Below are 26731 nucleotides of genomic sequence, written 5' to 3'. Positions count from 1 at the left end.
ATAAATAAAATATACACTGCTTTAGGAAAAAACTAGAGGCGGTTCACAAAAACAGATAAAATAATTATCACACACACATAAATCGGCTGTAATTTAAAACATACGGAAAGTTGAAGCCACAGTATAATTGACTAAAACGAAATAAAACTCCTACAAGTTTTCTGAACATCTGGCCAAAGGCCACGCTTGGTTTTTGCAGGGTCCCTGCGAGGAAGGCTTTTGGTTTTAGTGCCTGGCAAGGCCTCAAAACACCGCCACCTCAAGAGGCAGAACCAGGCCTGGACACCCCAGGGGAATAATGTCACCGTTTTATTATTAAGTGTATTGATATCCTTTTCTCCTAAGTTGGGATTCAAGGTAGCTTACGACGTTTAGAAGCATCAGTTATAAAATACAAAGTAACAGAAACAAGCTAGTTAAAAACAATAATTAGGATACATCAGGAAATGCTTGGGGCCAGCAGTCAAAATACACTTTGCCCTGACGGGAGCCCAGTGGTCAGCCTCATCTGCTCCTTAGTTTTCAAAGGCCTGCCTAAAAAGGAAGGTCTTAGCCTGCCAGCAGAAGGTTAGCAAGGAGGGAGCCAGTCTGAACTCTCTTGGGAGGGAATTCCGCAATAGGGGAGCAGCCACAGGAATGGCTCCTTGTCTCTTGTGTCACCACCAGCCATGTCTCTCTTGTTCGTGGGACCGAGAGAAGGTTCTCCCCTGAGGATCTTAGCACCCAGGCGGGCTCCTAGAGGAAGATACGCTCTTTCAGGTAGCCTGGGCCCAATCCATATAGCGGAGAGATTGTGGTGTCAGTGAGGGGGCTTTGCTGGAAGGCTGGCAGGCGAGGTTTGGGAGTGAGTGGCTGTCATCCTAATTGTCACTACCCCCTTGGGACATGGGGGCTCTTGCTGCAGTTGGAGGAGTCAGAGTTCACGTGCGCGGCTGCTGTCAAGGCTCGCAAGTCCATGGAGGTGGAGATCGAGGACCTGCACCTGCAGATAGATGACCTATCCAAGGCCAAGGGAGCGGTAAGCACCCCAAACCATCATCTCCTCCCACTAATTTAAGTAATCCTTCGTGCTATGAGGTCTGGCACATCAGTGGTCTCTAATCATTGATACCTTTATTTCTTCATATAATGTTCCCTATTCTACCCACCCAACTAGGATGCTCAGAAGTACAAAAACTGCCTGGAAGTTTGTGTGTGGTTTCTTGGGGATGGCATGGGCACTAGTCAACCGATGCCAAGCACAGCTGGGTTCCCCATCCACCTTGCAGACCCAGTTTTCCGAGCTTGGCCCCTGGGGGGGGGGCGAAGCTGCCTTTTAGATTGAACTGAGCAAGGGCACTTCTAACCCGACTTCATTGCTCTCAGGATGTTACCATCTGCCTTCAGTGTCATCTCCTCCAAAGCTGGTCTGCAAGAGACCATGCTGCCGCCTCCCCAGCAAATGAGGGCAGAGAGAGGTGTGTTCACCTGCCATCACTTGCCAGCCTTTGAGTTAAGAGAGTTCCCAGCTCTGGTTTGCTGGATCCTTCTAGCAGGGGATGAAACCTTAGGAGTCCTTAGCCACCAGCTCACCCTTCACTCCTGAACTTCTCCTCCCCCCAGCTGGAAGAGCAGCTGAGCCGTTTGCAGCGGGAGAAGAACGAGGTGCAGAGCCGCCTGGAAGAGGATCAGGAGGACATGAACGAGCTCATGAAGAAGCACAAGGCAGCTGTCGCTCAGGTGAGCCCCTCCCCCTCCCCCACCACTACCACTGCCCCAGTTTTGCTGACGCTTTCACTGCATCCTCTCTGCCCACCCCACCCTGAAACCCCCTCCCCTAACCGTCACCTCAGAGAGATTCATGAGAGTTTGATTGTAACTCCTGCAGACAGCAGTTGTGGTTGCTAAACATTACAGGAACAAATTATAGGTGGTCAGTATAGGAACAACTCTTTAGAAATTGGCAACTGAGTTTTGATTTCCCTCTTCCCTCCCTGTCCCTTTTACCTTGCATATTGTGGTTTTTTGTTTTTGTTTTAATATTGTAAGCCTGAGGGTAGGGACTGTCCTGTTTCAATTGTATAGTTTGCTTGTTTTGTCTAGCCAAAGGCATTGCAAAATGCACAAAACAGAATAAAATATATTATTGCACAGCTAAAATAATTACTAGCTAGAGATGATAAGTTACATTCTTCAGGGGATTTGGCAGGAGACTCTTAACAGGGAGGTGTTGGTGGTGGGAATCTCTGGGACTCAGCTTTGCCAGCGCTGGCTTCTAAATCCTCTGTTCTCTCCAGGCCTCCCGGGACCTGGCCCAGATCAATGACCTTCAGTCACAGCTGGAGGAAGCCCACAAAGAGAAGCAGGAGCTCCAGGAGAAGGTAGGCACTGTGTGTGTGTGTTTGGGGGGGGGGGGAGTCAGCTGCCCCTCTTGCTCTTCACCCCACGCAGGGCTGTGCTTCCCTTTTCACCATCCACCACCATGAGTGACAGCCCCTTCCTTCTTCATTTCCAGCTACAAGGCCTCCAGAGCCAGCTGGAGTTTGTCGAGCAGTCCATGGTAGACAAGTCCCTGGTCAGCAGGCAGGAGGCCAAGATCCGCGAGCTGGAGACGCGGCTGGAGTTTGAGAGGACGCAAGTGAAGCGCCTTGAGGTAAGGAATCTGGAGCCGGGAGAGGGTTTTCTGGAACCGGCAGAGCATCCTTAGCAGCAGGGTTTGCTTAGTGCGGTGGAGTTCATCATAAGCAAGCGGGTCCTGGGCTAGCAGACCCTAGGAAGCAAAATATCTCCCCAGGGCAGCTCAGACCTGGCTCCAAGAGGTTTGCTTTTTGCTGGGCTCTCATTCCCTCAGATGGCGCTGGGGCAAAGCTGAGTGGGCTGCGTTCTCTATTGGAGTCAGATTATCTGGAACAGAGTCTTGTGTTCTGAGCTGCCCCTGGAAGTGGGAAGAAGCACTTAAAAGTCCATGCAGAACTTTAAAATCACATCAGACAGATTCCAAGGGAGACTTTAGAGAGTCTCCAGTCACCGTGGTCCTTTTTGGGTGCCTTGTTCAATTCCCCTTCCTTCCATCTCTCCCCCCACCCCCAATCTGGAGCTGTGCTCATTCCTCAGGTTAGGATGTGGTGCCTTGCGCTGTGTTGTTTGGGCTAAAGTGCAAAACCACCAAGAACAAGACATGCATCTCCTGCAACTACTTGTGGAGAGGGGGATGCACCCAGTGTGCAAATTGCCACGTCTCCCCTTTTTAAAATGCAAGAAAGCAGAGCCCTGCTCTTTTCCCCAGCCGAGTATTTTAAAAGGAAAGCATTGATTTCTACAGGCACAGAACTCTCCACAGCTGCCGTGGTGTGTACATGTGTGTACCTCCTTCTGGTTCCCGTGTGAGAAGTGCCTGCCCCTAACTCATGCCTCTTCCTCCTCGGTCTTTGATGAGTGAAAAACTTGTCCCCCCTTCCCCTATTGGCTCAGTTGCTGTGATGTCACAGCATGTGCACAAGCATTCTAATGCCTTGAGGTGGGAGGGAGCCGTTTTCAGGGAAGCAGATTGGCTGGGGTGGGTGGGAGCCTGCGCGAGACAAAAGGGCAGCAGAGAGAATGGTGGGAGGTGCAAAATTCAAAGCATCTGTGGGCTGCAAGAGCCAGGGAGAGCAGAGAGAGAGATGTGTTTGGTCTGTGAATTACAAATAACCAGTCTCCTGCTGTCCTCTTCCCCCATAGCCCTGGCCTCAGCTGGCAAGTAAATCTCCTGCTCCTGCCCCCCACGTCCTTGGCCCTACAAATGCCACCTTGGGGAGGCTGGTCTCTGTCTCTCTGCTTCTGCTTGCACCTGTTAAGTGCCCTGCTTGATATTCTACCGTCGCAGCTCCTTTTCCCGCCGAGGGAGCTGAGAAGCTTTAGAGTTCCCTCTTAATATTTCTGTACCATTATTCGCTTCCCCCTTCTCTTCCTCCCCTCTCTACACCCCCTCCCCCCCCAGCCCCATAAATATGCAGGGGACGGCACTCGGCTGCCTTGAAAGGATGGAATCTATTTTTCTCCCTACATTACATGCTGTAATTACTTCACACAAAGTTAAATCTATTTTTCCAATTCACCAAAGCCCCCCTGATTATTCTACCCACGCCTGGGGAAAAAAGTTTCTCTCTTCTCTCTCCTTCTCTCTCTCTCTCTCTCTCTCTGGCGCAACTCCTCAGCCGCCCCCCTGCTCTTTCCTCCGCTCTCTCCCTCCCCCTCGAGCCAGTTCTCCCTCCCACCCCCCCTCATGTAAATTCATAGTGCCGGGTTCGTTTGTTCCATTAGTGCTCGGCGGGGAGCGATTGGGCAACGCTTATTCCTGAGCTCCGGCCCCGGTAATTGCCGCTGTCTGCTGCCATTATGTGCAGCAGATGAATATTGATGCACCAGCCTTTGCACGTCGCTGCTGTCTCATCTTCACCTGCCATGGAGCGGGGAGACGGTGGGGGTACCTTCACCCCTTCTCAAGGGTGGAGAGGTCAGGGAGGTGCCTCGCTTCGACTTGTTTTTGTGCTATCCTGATACCAGCCTACAGTGAACCATAAGAACATAAGGAGAATCAGGCCAAAGGGGTCCCATCTAGTCCAGCTTTCTCTTCTCCTCTCAGTGGCAACGCAGGTGTCTGTTGTGGGAAACCCGCAAGCAGAGCATGAGCACAAGAGCTCTCTTTCCTCCAGTGGCAACTGGTATTCAGGAGCAGAGCTTAGCCATTGTGGCTAGTAGCCATCAGTAGCCCTCTCCTCCATGAATCTGTCCATTTCCCAGGCCATCCAAGCTGGTGGCCATCACTGCCTCCTGTGGGAGCAGGTTCCATAGTTCAACCATGCGCTGTGTGAAGGATTACATCCTACCTCCACTGCCTCTGAATACCAGTTTCTGTGAATCACAGGTAGAGTGCTCTTGTGCTTGGGTCTTGCTTGTGGGCTCCTCCCTGGAGCATCTGGTTGGCCAAGAGGCTGGAGTAGATTGGCCCCCCATTGGCCTGATCCAGCAGGACTCTTGTAAAGGGAGTAGTCTTATCTCTCTCTATGAATGGGCCTAAAATTGGTTACTGATCATGATGGTTATTTTCTTCCTCCGCTGTTGGGGGCATTAATGCCTCTGAATACAGTCATATCTCAGGTTGAAGTTGCTTCAGGTTGAGCATTTTCGGGTTGTGCTCTGCGGCGACCCAGAAGTAACGGAACATGTTACTTCTGGGTTTTACCGCTCACGCATGCGCAGACGCTCAAAATGACATCATGCGTGGAAGCGGCAAATCGCGACTTGCGCACGCACAGAAGCGGGTTGCGTTCGCTTCAGGATGCGAACGGGGCTCTGGAACGGATTCTGTTCGCATCCAGAGGTACCACTGTACCAGTTTCTGGGAGTCGCAGGTAGAGTGCTCTTGTGCTCAGGTCTTGCTCATGGGCTTCCCATTGGGGCATCTGGCTGGCCACTGTGAGAATAGAGTTCTGGACAATGTGGACCCCCCATTGGCCTGATCCAACAGGTCTGTTCTGATGTTCTGATAAAGGATTAGACAAATCCAAAGAGGGGAATAAGGTTATCACTGGCTGCTGGCCAGCAGGGTTGTGTTCTGCCTCCACCGTCATCAGGTGGCATTAATGCCTCTGAATACCAGTTTCTGGGGAGAGTGCTGCTGCTGTGCTCAGGTCTGCCTTGTGGGCTTCCCATTGTGGTCATCTTGTTGGCCACTGGGAGAACAGGATGCTGGACTAGACTTTGGCCTGATCCAGCTGCAGCCAGGCTCCTCTTCTCCACCTGGGACCTCAAAGAGCTGCTGTCAGTCAGTGTAGACAACACTGGGCTGAATGTCCCCAGTAGCCTAACCTGGTATAAAAGACAGCTTTCTAAATCCCTGTCTCCCCTTGCCTGCCCTCCCCAGAGCTTGGCCACCCGCCTGAAGGAGAACATGGAGAAGCTGACGGAGGAGCGCGACCAGCGCACGGCGGCTGAGAACAGGGAGAAGGAGCAGAACAAGCGGTTGCAGCGCCAGTTGCGGGACACCAAGGAGGAGATGGCTGAGCTGGCAAAGAAGGAGGCAGAGGCCAGCCGCAAGAAGCACGAACTGGTATGGAGGGGGAATTGTGTGTGGCTTTTTTGAGGACGTCCACCTTGCCCATTGCATTGCTAGAACAGAGTTACGGAGTAGTAGGGGTGGAAGGTACCCTAAGGGGACATTTAATCTAACCCCCTGCAATGCAGGAATCACCTGACTTCTCCTTAAAACCATCCCATGAAGGAGAGTCTGCTACCTTCCAAGGGAGTTTGTTGCACTAGGGAGCGGTTCTCGCCATCAGAAAGTCCTTCCTAATGTTAAGTCAGAATCTCCTTTCTCATTATTTGAATCTGTTGGTTTGGGTCCTTCTCTCTGGAGCATCAGAAAACAAGCTTACTCCATCTTCCATGTGACGGACCTTTAGATATTTGAAGATGGCTATCCTGTTGTCAGATGCTGGTGGTGGTTGCTCGTGAGTAACCAGGCAGGACTCCAACCTGTCTTTTACAGGTTTTATTGTGCAAACTATTTACAGTGCAGATTCACAAAGTTCATGTACGTCTTAGTCACTTGCAGAATCCGGTAGTGGCCCATTCCAGTTTCTCCCCCAACATAAGAACTTCGACACCCCAAGCCTCCTTCTCCCCTCCTTGCACTTTACCCCTCTGCGCAGGCTGGGTGACGGAAGGGGCGTGCTTCCCTCCTGGCCAGCCTGGCTAGGTGAGGCGCCGGGGCTCTCAGCAGCATCCTCCAGCCCTTTCCTCGCTTGGCTGGCCCCTTCCCTCTCTTCTCCATTGGAGGTGTGGCTTTTCCCACCACTGGAAGAGGAACTGCCTCATAAGGCTTGTTTTCCAGACGCTTCATCATCTTGGTCACCCTCCTCCGCACACCTTCCAGCTTGTCAATATCCTCCTTAAGCAGTAGTGGACCCTCGGCTGCTGTACACCCCCGTCATTCACTAAACCACTCCTGGCTTCTCAGGGCTCACCATGAACCCTCTTCCTGTTCCACCCAGTCTCTCAAAGGCAGGTTTTCCACCACCCTCCCTCCCTTTCCCTCCCTCCCTGCTCTGTGTATTTTTATTCTAGCTAGCACCCCCAGCGAAGCCCACCAATCAGAGCCAAATGCAAAGTAGTTGTGGGGGAGGTGGGGCAGAGCCAGGTGCAAACTGGAGGGTCTGGGATGGAGCCGAGCCCTTCCACCGTCCCCCCAACTGGGCTAAGCCGTCTACGCAAGTGCAAATTTATGTCCAAGTTAATTGCAGGGTTAAGAATTTCCAGCAGTGTTTTGAGAACCAGAAATGAATTCGCAGGCGTTCCATCTAAAAGAGAAGCCTCTCCTGGTTCCTCCACCTCCTTCCAGCCTTTCCTAGCTTTCTTCATTTTGGCAGGCTAATTTAGGAGTGGGAAGGAAAAACACACCGTTGTTGTTAAATGGTTGGGAGTCAGAAATCCTTGATATAAAAAGGACCTCCTTCACTCAGCGCGTAGTTAAACAGTGGAACTCCCTCCCTCAGGAGGCAGTGATGGCCACCAACTTGATGAATGGCTTCAAGAGGGGATTAGACACATTCATGGAGGAGGAGAGGGCTATCGATGGCTCCTAGCCATGACATCTCTGCCCTGCCTCCACAGTTGGAGGCAGCAATGCTTCTGAATACCAGTTGCCGGAAACAGCAGGAGGGGAGAGTTGCCCTTGCCTTTGAATCTGCTTGCAGGGTTCCCGTGGGCATCTGGCTGGCCACTGGGAGAACAGGAGGCTGGACTAGATGAGCCATGTGCTTGATCCAACAGGCTGTTCTTACATTCTTGGAGAACTATTGCAGAGATCGAACAGTTTCTTTCTCCCTGTTCTTGGGTGCACACTTGGTTAGGGCAAGACCCTTGGCTTCACCATTGCCCATGCAAACTGACGGAGCCCCACCCTGCTGGGACACCCCTGCAGGAACACTTGCTAGTGATGGGCAAGAGGTTTGCCTCCCCGCACTACTGTTGCGATGCGTCCAGGGAGACGGGGGCAATTGGCAGGCCCCCAGCTGGCTCCAGCTCACCGGCCGGCAGCTGGGCGAACTCCAGTTCTCGGAACAGCATCAAAACTGCGACTCAAGCCTCAGAGACCTTTAGAGACTGAGCACGCAAGCTAGCAGAGCTAAGAACTCTTTGCAACAGAAGTAGCGGACAGAAGCATATGTAAGCATATTTACAAGCATTTATTCAGCATTAGAACAAAGGAAAAACATGCTCCCCTTCGTGTCCAAGCAAAAAGCATAGGCAAAAAACTATATACAGCAGAAGTTCCCAGCAGACTGTGCTGGACGTAAACAGACATGTGACATACAACAACTCCACATGCCTGTTCTAAAGATGAAACGGAACAATATCCTAACAACTACTACTTGTACAGACCAGAGAGCTGGGTTGCCAGCAGCAGCAGCAGCAGCAGGGGCCACTTGCATGTGTGGGGGAGAATGGCACAGCGGGATCTGCAAGGTCCCTGTTACCCTCCCAGAGTCATTCTCTCTTCTCTCCTCCTTTTCCAGGAGATGGATCTGGAGAGCTTAGAAGCTGCGAACCAGAGCTTGCAGTCAGACCTGAAGCTGGCCTTCAAGCGGATCGGTGACCTGCAGGCCGCCATTGAGGACGAGATGGAGAGTGACGACAACGAGGAACTCATCAACAGGTAGGCGATGGGTGGGGACCGGGGGCAACCAAATGAGCTCTCCTTCTAGGCATCGCTGCGTAGCCCTCGCCTGGCATAAGAGCATTAAGCAAAATCCTCTTGTCGGGATGGGGAACCTGCAGGTGTCATGCAGCTCCTGCCATTCCAGGCCGTTGGCTGTGCTGGCTGCTGGGAGCTGAAGTCCAGCCCCAGTTGGGGGGCACCATGTTCTCCACCATGGGCCCAAGGCAAGAGGTGGCCAGGCAGTTGCCTCTGGGAAGCTCCCAAGCGGGGCGTGATGGCTGTGGACAGCCAGAGGTAGACTGCCCTTGGACACAGAGGCTCCGTGGAGCTATTATCACCAATGGTTGTGGAATAAGCTCATCTTCCGAACACCTTTTAAGCCACCTGGGCTTAGCAAGTCACTTTGTGTTGCCCTGGGCAAGGTAAAGCGTGTAACAAAATCAGATGATGATGATTAAATGCTCAACAGATTTTGATACTTAATGTAATTACACGCTAAAAAAATAGTTGTTATTGGGAAACATAAAATACAGTGGTGGGTAATTATTATAACTTGTGTAACCTTTTTTAAGGAAAAAAGAAAAGAAGCATAGGGTTGTAAGCATAGGTTAGCCTTGCCCATTAATTTCACTGGGTCTACACTGAGTTGGATGTAACCCATATAATTTTATTGAGCCAATATAAATGGTTTTCCGTGGGCCTGCCTGCTCTTCAGGAGGGCTGGCATTGGCTACATCCGGGTATTTTCAGCGCCCTTGCAGTTCCCATCAAAAACTATTGCAGAGAGCAGTTGAAAGAGATGGGCATGTTTAGCCTGCAGAAGAGGGGAGTGAGAGGAGGTGTGGTGGCCATCTTCAAATATCTGAGGGTCTGCCACATGGAAGATGGAGCAAGGTTGTTTTCTGCTGCTCCCGAGGGGAGGACCCAAACCAATGGGTTCAAATGACGAGAAATGCGATTCCGGCCAAACATCAGGAAGAACTTTCTGCCGGTAAGAGCTGTTTTACAGTGGAATGGTCTACCTCAAAACGGGATGGACTCTCCTTTCAAACAGAGGTTGCATGTCAGGAAGTCTTTAGCTTCCTGCTTTGCGGGAGGTTGGCCTGGGGTCCCTTCCAGCTCTGCGATTCTATGAGCGAATCGCCCTGTTACGTTCTTCTCTCCCCAGCTACGCTTCTCGTTTCTGGTTGCCCATCTTCCCTTCTCCCTCGTCCTTGTCCCGCCTTCCTGTGGTGTTTATTTTGCCTGTTTTCTCCCCCTCCCTCCCATTCCCCCCTCCCTCCCCCCGTTCTCCAGTTTGCAGGACATGGTGACAAAGTTCCAGAAGCGCAGGAATAAGCTGTGAGGATGAGTTTCTCTCCCTTGGTTTCTAGTAACCCTTTTGTTACTCCTAACCTTAAGCATGCCACGGAGGGGAGGTGGGGGGGGCCACAGGGCCTCTCCCACCCCCCACAATGTAGTTGCATGCCCCCCTTCCTCGCGTGCGCATTGGCCTGGTATGCTCTAACTCTGTGTTTGCTGTGTCCCAAATGGAAAACTAATCGTAGGAAGCGAGGGGAGGGATTTGTGTGTGAAGAAGGGGTTATTGGGTTGAGCCTTGCTTGGTTTCTGATCCTGGAGGGGGAGAGTATTGTCTCCATATATATACAGAATCGAACAGAATATTATTACGGTCACAGACCAGTTCTGGCTCACTTACAATATCAGGAAAATCGTAAAACACAGGAATACAGTGGTACTTCTGGTTACGTACTTAATTTGTTCTGGAGGTCCGTTCTTAACCTGAAACTGTTCTTAACCTGAAGCACCACTTTAGCTAATGGGGCCTGCTGCGCTGCCGCCATGCGATTTATGTTCTCATCCTGAAGCAAAGTTCTTAACCCGAGGTACTATTTCTGGGTTATCGGAGTCTGTAACCTGAAGCATATGTAACCTGAAGCGTCTGTAACCCGAGGTACCACTGTACATTGAATTGCAATTGGGTATAACAGAGACAATTCAGATATAGTGGTAGTTAAAAATATACATTAAATCTTGATCACTAAAATATAACCTAAAATTGTCATTTAAAACCTTAATCATTTTATATATATATATATATATCCTGCCTTCTTCCCAGAGCCAGGCTAAATCCCCCTCCCCAGAGATAAAGTAAGATTCTAGTCCTCAGGGCCGATCCAGCCAATAGGCAGCATGACGCCACTGCCTCAGGCAGCAGAAGCTCCTGAGTCGATCACTCAGAGAAGCAGTGCTCTCATCGGTGCTGATTTGGGGTGAGATCATGGCCATTTGGGGCAAGATCTTGCCTGAAATCCCGCGAGTGCTTGTGGAACACTCAAGGCAGCAGAACAGGACACACTGCTTCTGACAGCCCTCGTTCTGAAAAAAAGGGTTGATTTAAACAGGAGCAAAGGAAGCTGCCATAATTTTGCATAATCAGATCCATCTATCTCAGTATTGTCTACACTGACTGGCAGCAGCCCTCCAGGGTTTCGCGCAGCGAGTCTTTCTCCCAGCCCTACGTAGAGATGCCAGTGGGGATTGCACGAGGGACCTTCAGCACGCAAAGCAGATGCTCTGTACCGCAGAGACACAGTAGTCCTCCTCCAATTCTTTCCTTCAGTTCTCCCTCCCAGTTCTTTTGTTGGATCACCTGTCGTTATGGTGAATTCTGGTGATGCTTCCAGTGGGCACACCTGTCCAAGTGGCCCCCCCGTGGGCAGTGGGTGCATTGAGGATCCAGCCCACCAGTCTACTGACATTACACACATGTTTTTGAGCAAACACTTCAAAATTGTTGTGTGCGGGCACTGCAGAATCTTTGCAAGCAGACCGATTGCATAGAAGGGCATTGGCTGTGACCCCCACGTTGGGTGGGTCTCTGAGAGAACCTCAGAATAGCCTGCTGGTCTAACATAGTGGCCAACCAGGTGCCCCCGTGGCAAACCCTCAAGCAGGATCCAAGCCCAAGAGCCCTCTCCCCTCCTGGGGTTTCCAGCAGCTGGTATTGAGAAGCCTTGCTGCCTCCAACTGTGGAGGTATGCGATTGTTGCTGGCACTGTAGGGAGATGCAGCCTTGTGGAGAATCGTGTGCTAAATGGTGGGTGGGCTTCATCAGCCTTCTTTTTGAATGATTGCTTTACTGCCTCACTCTAGGTGCTTGGAAAGGGGGGAGGGCAGAGACGTCCACCAGGAAGATGCTTTTGAGCATCCAGAGTTTTTGATACCTGGAATAACCCTGCTCATCATAGGAAAGAGAGCAGCCCAAAATTCCAACAACCCCGACAAAATTCTGCGTGCCCACCCCCCGTGACTTCTCTCTGAGCCCAGGATCCTGGCTCTCCTGCTGCGATGGCTGTGATGGCAGAGCCTCTTTCCTCCCCGAGCCGAAGATGGGCTTGGCTGTGGCTGTGGCAGGATCTATACGGGCTAATGATAAATGTAATCTTGTGTAGCAGTGATAGAGGGCCGCTAGAGCCTTGTTGTCACACACAATTAATGTCCCCCACAGTTCAGTCTGCGTTTGTTCGTTCCCCGGTGATTTGGATCCCAGTTAACTAATGGAACGCCAGCCTGGACATAAATTGCCTTTGACGGGAGGTTTAATTCCAACAATTTAAAATCTCAGCTGCCCCCCTGAGTTTGTTTACGGGGCTCCTTAGATTTCTTTGCGGTTTGTTTCTTTCTCCCGAGCAAACAAAACAAACCCAAAAAACACCCTGTCTCCTGGCATTTATTCCCAGAGAGGGAGATGTTGGGTTAATCAAGGGGACCTCGTTGCTTTGAATTTAACAAGGGAGATTCAGATTCAGGAGAGATGCTTGCCCATTGCCATGCTCTTCCCTCAACGGAGGAAATGAAGAATAGCGTTCATTTTTAAGTTCACATTAGATATCCATTAAGAGGGGGAGATATAGAGGCTGTTCCTGCAAAGTTTCCTGGGGGGGGGGTTAGTGGGAGGGGTGGGGGTGTTCCCCCACTTAGCTCCCTGAAAAACCAGGCAAAGAGTTATTGAGCCCAGCGAGGTGGGAATGAGAAATAACACCCCGATCTGCTCGTAAACGCACTTGTTATTGCCGTAATCCTAATGAAAGCGGTAAACAGCCCCTGTATTAGAGGAGAGATTTATACAGGGACGGCTCTAAATGTGTAGGAATAGTTCCTGTGTCCCCCCCCCCCCTTTAAAAAAAAACCCACGCACAACTGTGCTTTTCCGTGCTCGAGGCAATCAATACACTTATGGACGCTGCCTATAAATTTAGAGACTTTAAGCCGGATGGGGGCTGCGTTTACGTGCCCATATAAATCAGGCCTCGCTACCCTGTGGCGGGGGGGTGTGTGTTTCGGCTCGCTTGCAGCCATAAATCTTTGCCCAGCCGAGTAGCTGCTGTGCGGGGCCCGCTAAACTCCCAGTTTACCAGGGGACAGCGGAGTGTAGCTCTTCCCAGCCATTGCCTTAATCTGATGCTCTGGCAGAGGAGGAGGTGGAGGGCTGTAAGAAAGGAAGCTTTGCTCCCCTTTCCTGTCCCCAGCAGCTCTGCAATATCCCCCTTTCCTCCCTCTCCTTAACATCTGCCTGCTGTCTCAACCATTTATTATCTTTTCAGGCCTGTAATTCAACTGGCAATGGGTTGGGGTGGGGGGAGGGAATGGATGCCAGGAGTCTGGGCTGGGGTGGATGGAGAGGAAAGGTGTTCTGAGGTTTTCCCTCCCCCTTTCTTTTAATGAGCTGAACTCATCGTATTGGCAGAGGAACGAGCCTTTGACTCTTTTCGTTAGCCAGCTCTTGGGGGATTTGAAGGTTTAATGGGCCTGCCCTCTCGGATGTACCTCGCCTTGAGGGGTCTCTCTCTTTCTCACCGTTTTGTAGATTCTTCCCTTTCGTCCCCTCTACAACATCCTCAATTTTCCCTGCACAGTCCTGTTCTGAGCCTCCCCTGTGGGAAATATCTCTATGATATGAACGAGCAAGGGGTGGGGGTTGGAGGTGGCTTATTTATACCGGCTTATCTGATACAGCTCCTTTTCCTCCAAAGACATGGGAGTTTGGTGCAAACATGGCTAATTTTTCTGCTGGGAATCTCTGGCCCTGTAGGGATCCTAGGGGATGTGTGTGTGTATGTGTGTTCCTTGAGAATGCAAACAAAAATTTCTTAGCCTCCTCAACAAACTACAGTCTGCAGGAATGGAGAAGGGAGAAGCAAATAGAATACACCCTTTTAACTTCATTGTGGTTGGAGGCTGCAGTGGGGTGAGAGAGGCCTTGTGGAAGAAGTGGGTTTTGTGGGGAGGGGATTTGACTGCGGTGTGGGGGGGAGAAAGGGGTACTGCTGTCAGGTAGCCTGAGGTCATTCAGGGTTGGCTGGTTGGTTTATTTTACTGCATTTATATCCCATGTTTTCCTCCGAAGAGCTCGTGACGGTGTACATAGTTCTCTCCCCACTTAAATAAGCCCCACAACAACCCTGTGAGGTAGGTTAGGCTGAGAGAGGCAGTGACTGGCCCAAGGTCACACCAGTGAGCTTCAGATCCTAAGCACTAAGCCAGTAGGTAGGAAGAGCTGTGCTTGCTGCCTTCCTGAGCACCATCGTGGGTCTCCTAGGCGCACTGCTCTAAGCAGATCCTCAAAGGCAGGAGCATATTGTGAGAATCGGGAATGACATCGTGGCGTACAAAAATAACTTGAAGCTGACGGTTGGAGACCCTTGAAGGCAGCTCGGCAGTCACCCACGGAGAGGCTCAAGAGGCTGTCGGCTGTCTCCTTCTCCGCAGCGTAGGGTGATGGATCTCAGCATAGCACTGACTTCTCCGTCTCTGCCTCTCTCCAGCTCTCCAGGCCAGTGGGCATGCGACGTTCTTCTTTAAAATACATTTCAGGGATGGAGAATGGCGCAGGCGCACAAACCTCACCAGCCCTCTCTCCCATGCCCCTGACATTTGGCCTGGTTGGGCGCTTTCCAGGTGCAGCTTCGTTTAAGCTGCTGGAGACGGCAGTTTTTCCTCCCCCAGAGAGTCAAAGGTGCATCAGAAGGAGGATCTGGACTCTGAAACATCTGGAGGGGCGCCAGGGTGGAAAGACTATCCTGCACACTCCTCCTGCCTTCACCTCTGGCAAAGAAGGCCCTGTAGGCTTTTGAGTTGTTTTGAAAACCTTCCTGAGTTGTGTGTGTGCAGACCACAGGAGGCGAAGCCTGCATCCAGCCACATCCAGCTCCCCTCAGCATAAGAGAGCCTGGCTGCTGGATCAGGCCAAAGGGGGCCCCTCTAGTCCAGCATCCGGTTCTCACAGAGGCCTACCAGGTGCCTCTTTGCAGCAATTCTCCCCATTTACGATTTCCAGCACTTGCTCTTTCAGCAGTGGAGTTAACCTTTCTCTCTGGCCTTGCCCAAGGTCAGGAGGGTGTTCCAAGGGTTTTTAAACCCCCAGTCCCCTTCCTCAGCATGTGGCACCCTGCTCTAATCCAGGTGAGGTTTGGGGGCAGGTCCCTCCTCCTCGACTGCCAATTAACTCTTTCTTGGCTGGCCCTCCTAAGTACCTTTGTTGTGCATGTCGAATATGATCCTGGCGCCTGCCCTGGGAAGGACAGTTCTGATGCAGCCCTTCTCCCTCCTGTTCCAGCGAGGGTGACTCGGACGTCGATTCTGAGCTCGAGGACCGTGTGGATGGTGTCAAGTCATGGCTGTCCAAGAACAAGGGGTCTTCCAAGACGGTCTCCGAGGACGGCAGCCTGAAGAGCAGCAGGTTAGCATTATGGGGCCTGGGAGGACTCCCCTCCCCTCCACAGCCTCCATTCCTCCTACTCCTCCTTTTACCCACCTCCTCACCGCTGGAATTGAGTTGGTGCAATGCATCCTGTTCCCAGCATCCACTTTCTGTCTGCATATGGGGCCTTCTTCTGGGAAAGGAAGAGAATCTCTGTCTCTGTCCAGAGACTCCAGACAGTGAGTGAGGAGATGGGATCCCAAACTGCAGTTAGCTGTGGCTGATGGAATGGATCCCCTTCGTCTTCCTCTGGGCCACTTCTGGGCCCCCTGTAACTTGGCCAGACAGCTCCTGAATCTTCACACACACACACACACATATTATCCTTGCAGGCATTCTCAAGCCCCACTTTCCTTGGGGGTGGGTGTCATCCCAAGGGGTTCAGTGCCTTCCTTCCTCTGCACCCACCTTTCTTGGGGAGAATGTCAAGTAGGCCAGGAAGGGGCGCCGGGGGGGGGGGGGCGTAAGAACATAGGAAGAGCCCTGCTGGTTCAGGCCACCCAGTCCAGCCTTCTGTTCTCACAGGGACCGCACCAGATGCCCCAATGGGAAACCCACAAACAAGATTTGAGCATAAATACATGCATAATTTTATTTGTATGCCACCTTTCCACAGTTCAAACCACGCTCACGGCAGCTTACAACATGGGGAAGAACACATGACTGCAACACACCAAAAGTAGCGAAAACAAAATAAAACATTAAAAAATACATAACCATATGGAACAGTTTCTGCATAAATCACAAGGAGATCTAAAGTAAAGTTGTTGTTTTTTTTTTAAAAAAAAGTCAACAGCAACCCAAGAGTCCATTCAGCAGCCTCAGCTTTTGTAGCTGGAGTCAGTCGGGGGCCTCCCAAACCAGATGGGAAAAAGCCTTCAGGAAAGAAGGGTCATCCAGGACTCTCAGCACAAGAGCAGTCTCCCCTCCTGTGGTGCTCAGAAGTAGTGCTGCCTCTGGCTGCGGAGGGCAGAGCACAGCTGTAGTGTCTAGGGCCGGGGCAGAGGGGTCTCTGCAGCCTTGGCCATGAGCCCTTCCCCCTTCCCTCTGCAAGTTCCTGAACCCTCAAGAGCACAAACTGAAGGCAACCCTCTCCCCGCCACCCTGTCCTCCTTATTCCGCCTCCATTCCACACGCTCAGGCCACCGGAAGGAGGTCAGCGGCTACCTGCCTGTTGGCTACTGAAGAGGGTGCCCTGCTGGAGCGGCCCAGCCAGCCAGTCGCCAGCAATCTCCCTCTCCTTCCCCTTCCCCTTCCCCTCCCCTCGCTCAGAGTCTTTGGAAGTGACCAGGAACCAGACGGGCTATTTATAGGACACCTGTTGCCATGGCAACCAGCCGCACTGAGCCGCGGCAGCCTGATGCTGATGGCGCAGGCTGAGCCGAGGGTGCCTGCCTGCCTGCCTGCCTGCCTGCCTGCCTGCGGGTGTTACAAGGGCCCTTTGTGTTCCTCCGAAGTGGCAGGGGAGACAATGATCCCTCCCTGGGGTGGGGTGGGGGTTGAGAAGCCCCTCCCCGACACCCCCCCCATATCCCACAGCTGAGCAGGTGCAGAAAGGGTGGCAGGAGCAGCACTAGTGGACCCTGCCCATCCAATCCCAGCGCACTCCTCAAGCGAGCACCTGCTAGCGGGGATCGGGTTGGGTGTTTGCGTCAAAGCCATTTCTCACTTTGGGGATTCAGCCCCCCTGCTCCCCCCCCCACCAACACACACCCCTCCCCTCCCCCTTCCTTCCTTCCCCCAAAGCCACCCACACGTGCCATGTGCCAAGCAGAGGAAGATCTGAGGCACACTCTTAATTGGTTTAATTTATTCTTCGGCATAGATGTAAAACATTTTGTTATGGAAGATAATGCCCCCTTTTTGCCAATGCTGGGAATCAATTGTTACGTGCCGCTAGTGTTTTTCAGGTAGTTGACAACAAAATTAATTGAAATCAATAGCGGCTTTTTTTCCGGGGGGGAGGGGGGGAAGCAATGGTGTAGAACAATGCCTTAATTTGCATGATGCTTCCTGTGAAGTTAATTCTTTCGCAGACACAGTGTTGGGCTGTTTTCTTTCTGGATCTTCTTTCTCTCCCTTTTCCCCTCCCACATGCTCACTCAACCTCTCCCACTCTTCCTCCTCCTCCTCCTCCTTCTCCTTCTCCTCCTCCTCCTCTTCTTCTTCTTCTTCTTCTTCTTCTCTCTCTCTCTCTCTCTCTCTCTCCCACACTCACGCTCATTCTCCCACACGGACCCCAACCCTTGAATTTACTGTCTCTCTCTTTCTGTGCTCTCCCTTGCTCCCTTCCACCTGCCCCGTCAGAACTGCCCTGAACTCAGTTGCTAAAGAGGGCAAGGAGGCTGATGAGAGGCCCGCCTCCGTCATGAGCTCCCTAAGCTACAGGAAACGGGGAAACCTCAAGGACTCCATCGGGGGCAAAGGGGACGAGGAAACCCTCTTCTCCACCCTGAGCGAGCGCCCAGCCTCCCCCACCCGCTCCTTCCGCAAGGCTAAACGCAACTCGGGGGCCAGCGGCCTGGACGACAGCAGCTCCGTCGCCTCGTGGAAGAAGCCCACCAGAGTGGTGGACGACTGGGACGAGAGGGGCTCGGTCCTCTCCCAGCCCTTCTCTGAAGCCAGCGGCCAGCTCTGCCACAAGGGCTTGGAGAAGCGCTGGTCCATCTCGGCTGCGGAGTTCGACAAGACCTCAGTTCTGTCCGCTCCCCTGAGTCACGGCGGGGCCTCCTGGGGCGGCCTGGATTCCCGGGAGCAGGACGCCAGGTCATCCCTCAGCTTCGCTCTCTCCAGCCCAGGCAGCTTGCGGCGGAGCACCTCCCGCCTGGACGACCTCAGCCCTTCCTACAGCCGCCCGGGCTCCCGCCTCTCCATGGGCCACTCCCAGCTGGACGACGCAGCCAGCATTGCCCCCAGCGACTCCTTCTCCCTCTACAGCCAGCACTCCCTTTCCCGCAGCCTCTCGGTGCCCCCGCGGCCCCGCAGCTCCGCCGCGGATGAGCTCCAGGCAGAGGATCCCGACATCCGGCCCGTCAGCCACCGCAGCTACCTGGACCCGGACCTGGAGGCGGCCATCAACGAAGTGTTGAGCTACAAGCCGGTCAAGTTCAAGCGTTCCAGCCTGGATCCTGACTCGGATGGCGACGACGACGACAGGAAGAGCGTGCGGAGCACCAAGAGCGCCGTCCTGGCGGAGCACTCGGCCGAGCACCCGGCCAGCAGCCTGCGCAGGTCAGCCTCGGCCTTGGATTTCTCCAGGCCTCACGGCACAAAGGGCAAGAGCCGGAGGAGGAGCTCCAGCGAGTCCTCTTCCTCCTCCTCTTCGTCCTCTTCCCCGGAGCGGCAGCGGAAGAGCTCCAAGAAGCGCTCCAAGAAGTCCAAGAAGAAGTCCAAGAAGAAGAAGAAGCAGCGCTCGGGGTCCTCGGAATCCTCTTCCAGCAGCTCGTCAGGCTCCACCGTCTCTTATCGCAGCAACTCCAGTGTCAAGAAAGGCCCCAAGCGCGCAGGGCCGGGCTCTGAAGGGGAGGACGTTTCCCGGGAGGGCCCCGAGGCTGGGAAGTCCAACAAGCAGCTCAAGAAGGAGGAGAAGCAGCGCAAGAAGGAAGTGGACAGCCTGATGATGAAGTACCTGTATCGCCCGGAGAGCGACTAAGGCAGGTGGCATGGAGGCAGTTGTGTGCCAGGCGTGAGCACGGCGTTCCTGACTAACCTCTAACAAGGGGGAGGGGTGGGAGGCCCTCCAGGCTGGATTTGAGCCTTATCCTGGATCAACGGCAGCTCAGCTTACCCAACCGGAAGGATGTCCAGGTTCTTCTTCCCTGCATGCTGGCAGCGGATGGACGGCATGGTTCGACTTAGCCTCGGAGTGTGCATGTGTTTGGTGTGTCTCCCACTAACCTCGTCCTCCAGGACTCGCCTTCCTTTTCAGGCTGGATCCTGACTCCTATGCACTGGGTTTCTGGGTCCTCCCTGATCAGTCAAGGGGACGGCCCCTAACTTGCGTGGCACAGGGTAGTAATGGGGCATTCGTTTATTTCATTTCATGTTTTGCATCGATTCCTATAAAGCATCTCCAGGAATTCAACAATACAAGCACCAGAAATTATATACATATCATCTATTGAATCAGCTGGGTTTTATCCAGTATGGTGCTAAGCAACTCGTCCTGTCTGCGCAAGGATTCATAGGGTCATCTAGTCAAAACCCCTACAAAGAAGGAATCCATGCTTGTGCAGCAGAACTCACCACCAGCTCTCTTCTTCCTGAGCATGCTCTAAATTTGTTCTAGGTTTCTCCTCAACCCTCTGGAGCAGATTTGGAAAGGGGTGTGAGGAAGAGAGCGGGATAGTTTCCATTGCACCAGCTGAAATCCTTAAAGCTAACATAGCAAGCGCATTTGGATGCAGCCCAACGAAAACAATATCATAAATTTCATTTAAGGCATTTGTATAACGCTTGTGTTTCTCAGCGGCGTACATAAAAAAAGCCAAACTGGATAAATTGAAACTGTGAAATAGAAATCTACGATAAAACCTAGTGCTATCTTGAAAAGCTTGCCAGAACGAGGAAGCCTCAGCCGTGCGCCTGAAGTTCTGCAGGGAGGGTTGCCTGTCTAATCTGTCTGAGTTGAGAGAGGGCTTCCACAGGCTTGAACGCACTGATGGTAAAAGCGATTAGAACAATTTCATATATATAAAAACAATTTCAAGTCCAATACAGATAACGGGCTGGGATAAAGAAGAAGAAGAAGAAGAAGTATATCTCCATTTACTGAGAAAAGGAGGTCTTCAGATGACGTGGCCTGCCTGATGTTGAAGCCGAGCTCTTCTCTTTGTGGTTGGAGCAGGGCTGCCTGCCATCAGTGGTGGCCTGGCTGGCTGTTCCTGCCATGCAGAGGTTCTCGGCATCATTGGTTGGAGTTATTATTATTATTATTATTATTATTATTGTTATTATTCCCCACCTTTTTCCTTGACAGGCCTCAAGGCAGCTTACAGATAAAAAACAAGAATTACTAAAAACATGGGGAAATCTATCATTAAAAAACAATTAAACATTGATAGAATTAAAACTATATACATACATAAAATATACATACAGATGCACCTCTGCAGGGAGGCAGTTCCACAGCTTTGGGGCTGCCACAGAGAAGGCCCTCTCCCCCTGGGCCACCACACCCCCGAGCCGCTGAGGGTGGAGGAACTACCAATCTCAGCACCTGATAAAGTTTGTAGGGAAGGAGGCGACCTTTCAGCTATTTGGGTGTGTTGTTGTTGTTTAGTTGTTTAGTCGTGTCTGACTCTTCGTGACCCCCTGGACCAGAGCACGCCAGGCCCTCCTGTCTTCCACTGCCTCCCGCAGTTTGGTCAAACTCATGCTGGTGTATTTGGGTGTATGTATATCTAAATCAGAATCCCACTTGGCCCGGTCAAAGATCAAGCCTCCGTCCAATAAATGCAGCCCTTTTCTGGGCAGACCCAATTCCAGGCTGAAATCCAACCTGAGTTTTGGGTGTGCGTGTTTCTCCTGTCCGAATGGACTATTCAAGGTCAGGTGAGCAAGCCCTCCTGATTGCCACCAGGGCAGATCTGCGGAACTAACCAAAACCCTGCCAGCCCTAGGCCACCGCTTGCCCCAGCACTTTTCCGACCCTCCAAAACCCAAGGTGCCCTTCATGCCTGCGTTGTGTGCCACCATGTACAGGTGCCAGGCTCTGTCCGGCTCTGGAAGGCCATCATTGTGCAGGTCTGACCTGGAGGATTGTGCCCCCCGCTGCCTCCATCCTCACAACCAATCTTCTCATCTTCTCCAGGTTCACCCCCGTCCTCCTGGCCACTGCTGGCTTGGTTTTATTCTGGCGGGTGGCACAAGAGAGGCCAGGGTACATCTACCTCGGCCAGAGAGAAGAGAGTTCCCAGAGGGGGGCAGGGTGGAGAGCCATAAGAAAGCCGTGTCTCTCTTGGAGTGTCACTGCTGCTCTAAAGGCTTGAACATCTCCTGATGAGGCTGCGCTGCGCTTGGCAGCTGCGCACGCCCAGGTTGGGAGCCTTTGTTTGCCCACTTCGAAGATGTAACAAGGGAGAGGCGGCTGTGTGTGTGTGTGTGTGTGTGTGTGTGTGTGTGTGTTTGCCTCTGCAGCAAGCATTTCGAAGAGAAGCAACGGCAGTAAAGGCAAGATTGTGTGCTGTGCGCGTCCCTCTCCCCCCTCTCTGCCAATCCCTAACAAAAATTTATTTGTGTATTAAATGGTTTCCGACAGCTCTGAATGGGAGAATTATCTAGAAAAGAGGGACCGCATTTTCTCTCTTTTTATTTCCTTCTCCCCCCCCCACCCCCTGCACTTTTTTTTTTTTTTTTAAAAAAAGACATTTTCTCTTTTAAATGTTCAATTACTATTGCAGCCTCCCGCAGCTGGGGGAATGTTGTGCTTTAGATTTCTTAATGCACTTAACGCTCCAGCTGCCATAACAAGAAATGGAGCTGGGAGGGGCAGGATTGGGTTCGGGTGCGCGAGTAAGAGAGGGGGCGAGGGGGGGGGGAGAGAAGAGAAGAGAAGAGAAGGAAGAAAATGTGTCTCTTTTTTCCTCTAAGCAACTGTGCAACAGGGTGTGGAATTGCTGAGAGCTGGAAGGAGGGACAAGGGAGGTCATTTAGTGAGTCTGTAATGCACAGCCGCCTTTTCTCTCCCGCCCCCAAACCCATCTTAAGCACACACACTCCTTGTTTTCTGTGATCACTCCTGCAAGTTTCACACAATTTGGCCGTGTGTGTGTGTGTTTGCGAGAACAGCAAGAGATTCAGTGAATGTGCTCGACACTGTGTGCATTGTGGGAGAAACCAATCCAGGTTTTCACGAGAAAGAAGGGTATCAAAAGTCTGCGAAGTACATCCCCCCTCCCTCCCCCATGGCATTCTGGAGTGTCAAATAGTTTTATGGGTTTTATGGATTCCTTTTACGGCTTGGCCTGTCGCTCTTTTGCCACCCTCAGCTCAGGGCGATGCTTCCCTGTCTCTAGCATGGTGGAGTGGGACTTGATTCATTTCACAGCTGAATTGCTCTGATTCGCACTCCGCAAAACACAAACCGAAACGGCAACCGTCCTTTGAAATTCGCCTGAATTTTCCTAACGATCTGAATTTTTCCATGTGCAAAAAAAATGGCATGTGCTGGGGTTAAAGTGTGCGTAGAAATGCATAAGTTAGTGAAAATAGCATACCAAAAAATGCATTACGGTCATGAACGTCGCTTGCAAAAATGTATTAGGCAGGATTATTACTTATTTTATTTATTTGTAACATATGTTGCTTGATTGTAAACAAAAACAACAACAGAACAGCCACCTCAAAGCTGTTTGCAATTAGGATTGCATACAAATATGTCTGCGTTAGGAGAAATTTGAAGTAAAAGGCTGCCGAATTTTCACGAGGACTTTTACACACAAACACACGAATAAATTTATATATGGGCAGTGACCATTTTGCAGTGACCTGGAACACAACTGCTGCGTTTGCAAACTGACATAGCAATGTGGAGAACTGAACTTAAAGACTGGGAAAAATGGGGAACTTGAGAGGAAGGGAAATGGACAGCTTCCACCCGTCCTTCGTCTCCAGGCCATTTGGGCTTATTTAATTTATTAATTTATTGCATTTCTATCCCCTCCTCACCCCCTGGGAATTCCAGGTAGTGTGTGCATGGTTCTTCCTCCCTCCTCATTTAATCCCCACAGCATCCCTGTGAGGTGGGTTACGGTGGGAGGCAGGTCACACCCAGCGAGGGCTCCATGGCCGAGTGGGAAATTCAAACCCTGGTCTCTCCCAGATCCTAGTCCAGTTCTCTAACTGCTGCACCATCCCTGCCTCTCCCTCACACTGTGCAGGCTTCTGTTTGGGCTCCTCCTGGTTTGGAGAGCTATCACAGCTGGTTCTCCCTCCCTCCGGTCTGGATGAGCCTGAAACCTAATGAGGATGAAGAGATCTGAATCAGGATTCCCAGAGCTGTAGAGGAAACAGCTGGATCCGCTCGGATCCTGAATTGATTTCAGCTGCCCGACTTCCAACAAATCCTCGGAAGGCTCAAGTGCTACGTTTCCCATTCGCGTGTTTGGATTTTACATTTGTGCCGTGCCCACAGCGGCCGTTCTCCTAACAGAAGACAGAAATGCTGTTTCAGACGCAACTTAACTAATTTGTGGGGGGGGGGGGCAAGCAAGGCTCAATTGCCAGGCTCCCATCGCAGAGCTCCCCTCCAGCAAATCCTTCGTGCCGGGAGGGAATTTCCAAATGGCTCTGCGTAATGAGCGAGTTTGCGAGGTTATTTCTTCTCTCTCTCTCCCCCCCCCCCTTTTCCCCGAGCGTGGCTTGCAACAGATAGGGGTGAAATTTCCAACAAATGCCTGATTTGCTACAGATTATTTGCTTAGCTCTGCTAACTACGGGGGAGAGTAAATCACTGCGGAAGTGGAAGTGTCTGGGAGAGGAGAGGAAAAAATATAAAATAAAAATGAATAATGAGCTCTCGTGAAAGTGAGCTGCTGGCTTAACAGTTTGCCGAGGCAAGCAGAGACCCAGAGGAGATGTGGGGGTCCCATCTATGAGCTGGGAAGAGAACCCCTGAACGCCCCACCTTGAGGAAAAAGCTCTATTTTAAATCAAGCTCTGCTTTTTGCAAACCACCTGTTCCTGAGAGAGAAGTCTTCTCAAGCCAGCTCTGGCAGAGGGCACATAAGCCGACTCACGCCCCATAACCGCACCATCCAAGCCCCCAATTTCGTAATGAGCCCAGGATTCAGTCTTCTGAATATCGGCAGCCTTTCCCCTTCTTTTTAAAAGAAGCCTCATCTTTCTAGTCCCTAATACAGTGTGAGATCCTTGATGAGATTTCAAGCCAAGTGGAGGCAGGGGTTGGGAGATAGTGTGCTGAAATGCCAGTAGTAAATTGCAGGCGCTTCATGTCTTGCCCCTTTAGCTTGCAGCGGAAGAATAAATTGTGTACAGCAAGCAAAAGTGTATTGGCGAACCCGCAAGTTATGTGCGTTGCAGGAATCTGCTTTTCTGGGCGCAGGATACGGGTTCTGAGCTGCCGTCTTTTCCTTGCCCTGGTTAGGCCAGAGCATCCAGAGCTGGCTTTGAAAGCAGAACTTGGACCAGGGCTTGGGGATGTTGGAGGCTTCTGATGGAAATCGCTTCTTCCTTCCATGCCCGGAACAGAAATCAATCCAGCAAATGTGATTGGGATTCACTGCTATTGTCACTTTTAGTCCACAAACGATATGTAATAGATCACACTCCTCTCAATTTGCATTGTGTTTCTTTGCATTGAAAGGAATGGGGGCGGGGAGCAATGCAACGACAAAATAGGCGTAATTTCATCACAGCGAGATTGATCATGTGGCAAAAACTGAGTTGCTCCGGCCTTGTTTTGTAGGATGTGGCTGATGTGTGTGTGTCGGCCAGCATTACAGGGCACAGCAGTGGCCTTCCTGGGGGCGGGTCAGGGAGCAGAGTGGAGAACAAAGGGCGTTTTTACAACTGATACTAATCATTAGGCCTTCTTGCTGTTACTTGTGCATGTGTGTGAACCGATGGGATTAGAAGCTGAAAAAAGGCAGCTTTTAGGGTGTCAGTCTGACCCGGGCAGGTGACCAGCTTGGAAAACGCAAGCCGCCGAGCCTCCACCTCACTCAGAACAGCCCTCTGCCTCGGTTTTTGACCTTGTCCTCTTGTTTCCCCCTCCCGCAGCCCCCCCGGCTATCGGAAATCATTCACCTACGACAAGTCAGACGAGGAGCGAGACACTTTTGACGGCGCCCACCGGTCCAAGCACTCCTCCCGGAGCTACCTGAGCGACAGCGACTCGGAGAGCAAGCCAACAGAGACCACAGCGTAGCCCCAGGCAGGAGCAAGGCTGGCGGGCCGTTGGCCTCCCGACCCTCTCGCTCTGTGGTTGGGCATGCCTGGCGCAAACGGAGGCACCCCTCTGCAGCCCCAGCCTCCGGCCAGCGCGCTTCCAGGTAGTCTCTCTCTCGCCCCTGCCGCCAGCTTGGGGGCGCCGCACGACCACCGTCCTCTTGCACGGGAGAGAAAGGCAAGGACTCTGCGAGGCCACTTGTTCCTTGCGGCGAAGAGGTGGGCTGGGGGTGGGTGGCCTGGCCACCCTGCTCAGCTGCAGGGAGCCCCACCCCCCACCCTGCCACTGCGGCCAGGCTGACCTGTGTGTGTGCCAGAGGGATTTTGCGCTCCTGCCAAGCTTGCCTCCGGTGGCCCCGTTTGTGGCTGCAGGACTGTTCCGTGGACAGCAGAGGATGCCAGCCGCCTCCTCGCTTCCTCTGTGTGCGTGCGTCAAGGTGTTGGCGGGGGAGCCCTTCTCAACGCAGTGCCTGCCCCTCTTACATTATAATTTAAATCCGTTCTGACCTTTGTGTGATGTCCAAAGAAACGAGAAACAACCCCCCCTTTTATTCGAAACATTTTTTAGAAAAATAGCTGAGCCGAAAAACACAGATGCACTCTCTGTCTTCTGCCTCCCAACCATGGGAGAAAAACCCACCTGCCCCTCTAGCTCAAGTCTTTTGAGCACGCACAGCTCATGCCTTGCATGCTGCCGCACAAAACCACATCAATTCCATGCCCACATTTTCTTGCACTTGGATTTGGGGGGTGGGCACAGGGTGGTGGTGGTTCTGCCACACCTACTGAGCACCCCTGAGAGGCTCCCTACCTCCAGGAATGCTTTTGTTTTTAAAAGAAAGAGCAGAATGTATCCTCTCTGCCTTCTCCACACTCACAAAACCACATACGCCGTCTTTGCGCAGGGGGTCCCAGGTCCCACCCCTTCCGGTAACCAAAATGGCTCAGTCGTCTCTCCCCCCCCCCCCCGTTTGATCCATATTTTATCGCTCATTTTTCTCTGCTGCTGCTCCTCCAGCAGACTTCCAAAGGAGCCGCTTTGCATTTTAGCTTCCCCAAACACCCTTTGCTTCCCTGGCCAGGAGCCCCCCACTGCCCCGCCCAGCCCCAACGCTCACCTATAACCCTTGCTAAGTTATACACAAGACTGGACTCTTTGTGGGGGTGGAGAGCTTGGAGGGGGGAGTGCTGGGGGCGCCCCGCACTGCCAAGCTCCTCTCTCTCTCTCTCTCTCGTCTGGGTTTGGTTTCTGTTATTACTATTTTTTGCACTACTTCAGTTGTGCGTTGGATTTTTTTTCTAATTTTATTTTTGGTTCCCTTCCCCTCCCTTGTCTGTCGACTTTAAATAAAATAAATGTCATTTATGGGTAGTGTAAA

The 26731-nt window shown here is 52.0% G+C and overlaps 1 protein-coding gene across 17 annotated transcripts in view; it reads left to right on the top strand.

Annotated features, from left to right (window-relative positions):
• Positions 1–26731, top strand: part of MYO18A (myosin XVIIIA) — a 146974-nt gene extending 120243 nt beyond the window's left edge. For 12 of the 17 annotated variants that reach the window (XM_080982723.1, XM_080982722.1, XM_080982735.1 and 9 more), the window contains 10 exons: positions 905–1018; positions 1603–1719; positions 2277–2360; positions 2495–2632; positions 5885–6070; positions 8538–8677; positions 9977–10021; positions 15300–15422; positions 17751–19096; positions 25185–25325. In XM_080982723.1, coding sequence (XP_080838849.1) covers positions 905–1018; positions 1603–1719; positions 2277–2360; positions 2495–2632; positions 5885–6070; positions 8538–8677; positions 9977–10021; positions 15300–15422; positions 17751–19095 — 2292 coding nt within the window. In that variant the 3' untranslated portion in view covers position 19096; positions 25185–25325. Of the gene's footprint in view, positions 1–904; positions 1019–1602; positions 1720–2276; positions 2361–2494; positions 2633–5884; positions 6071–8537; positions 8678–9976; positions 10022–15299; positions 15423–17750; positions 19097–25184 lie in introns of all 17 variants that reach the window. The other 5 variants (XM_080982724.1, XM_080982733.1, XM_080982732.1 and 2 more) reach the window with 3 other exon arrangements.

This window comes from Podarcis pityusensis (genome assembly GCF_964106645.2).
Source record: "Podarcis pityusensis genome assembly, chromosome: 15".
Taxonomy (NCBI): domain Eukaryota; kingdom Metazoa; phylum Chordata; class Lepidosauria; order Squamata; family Lacertidae; genus Podarcis; species Podarcis pityusensis.
The sequence above is the reverse complement of the archived record's forward strand: the minus strand, read 5'-3'. Positions and strand labels throughout refer to the sequence as shown.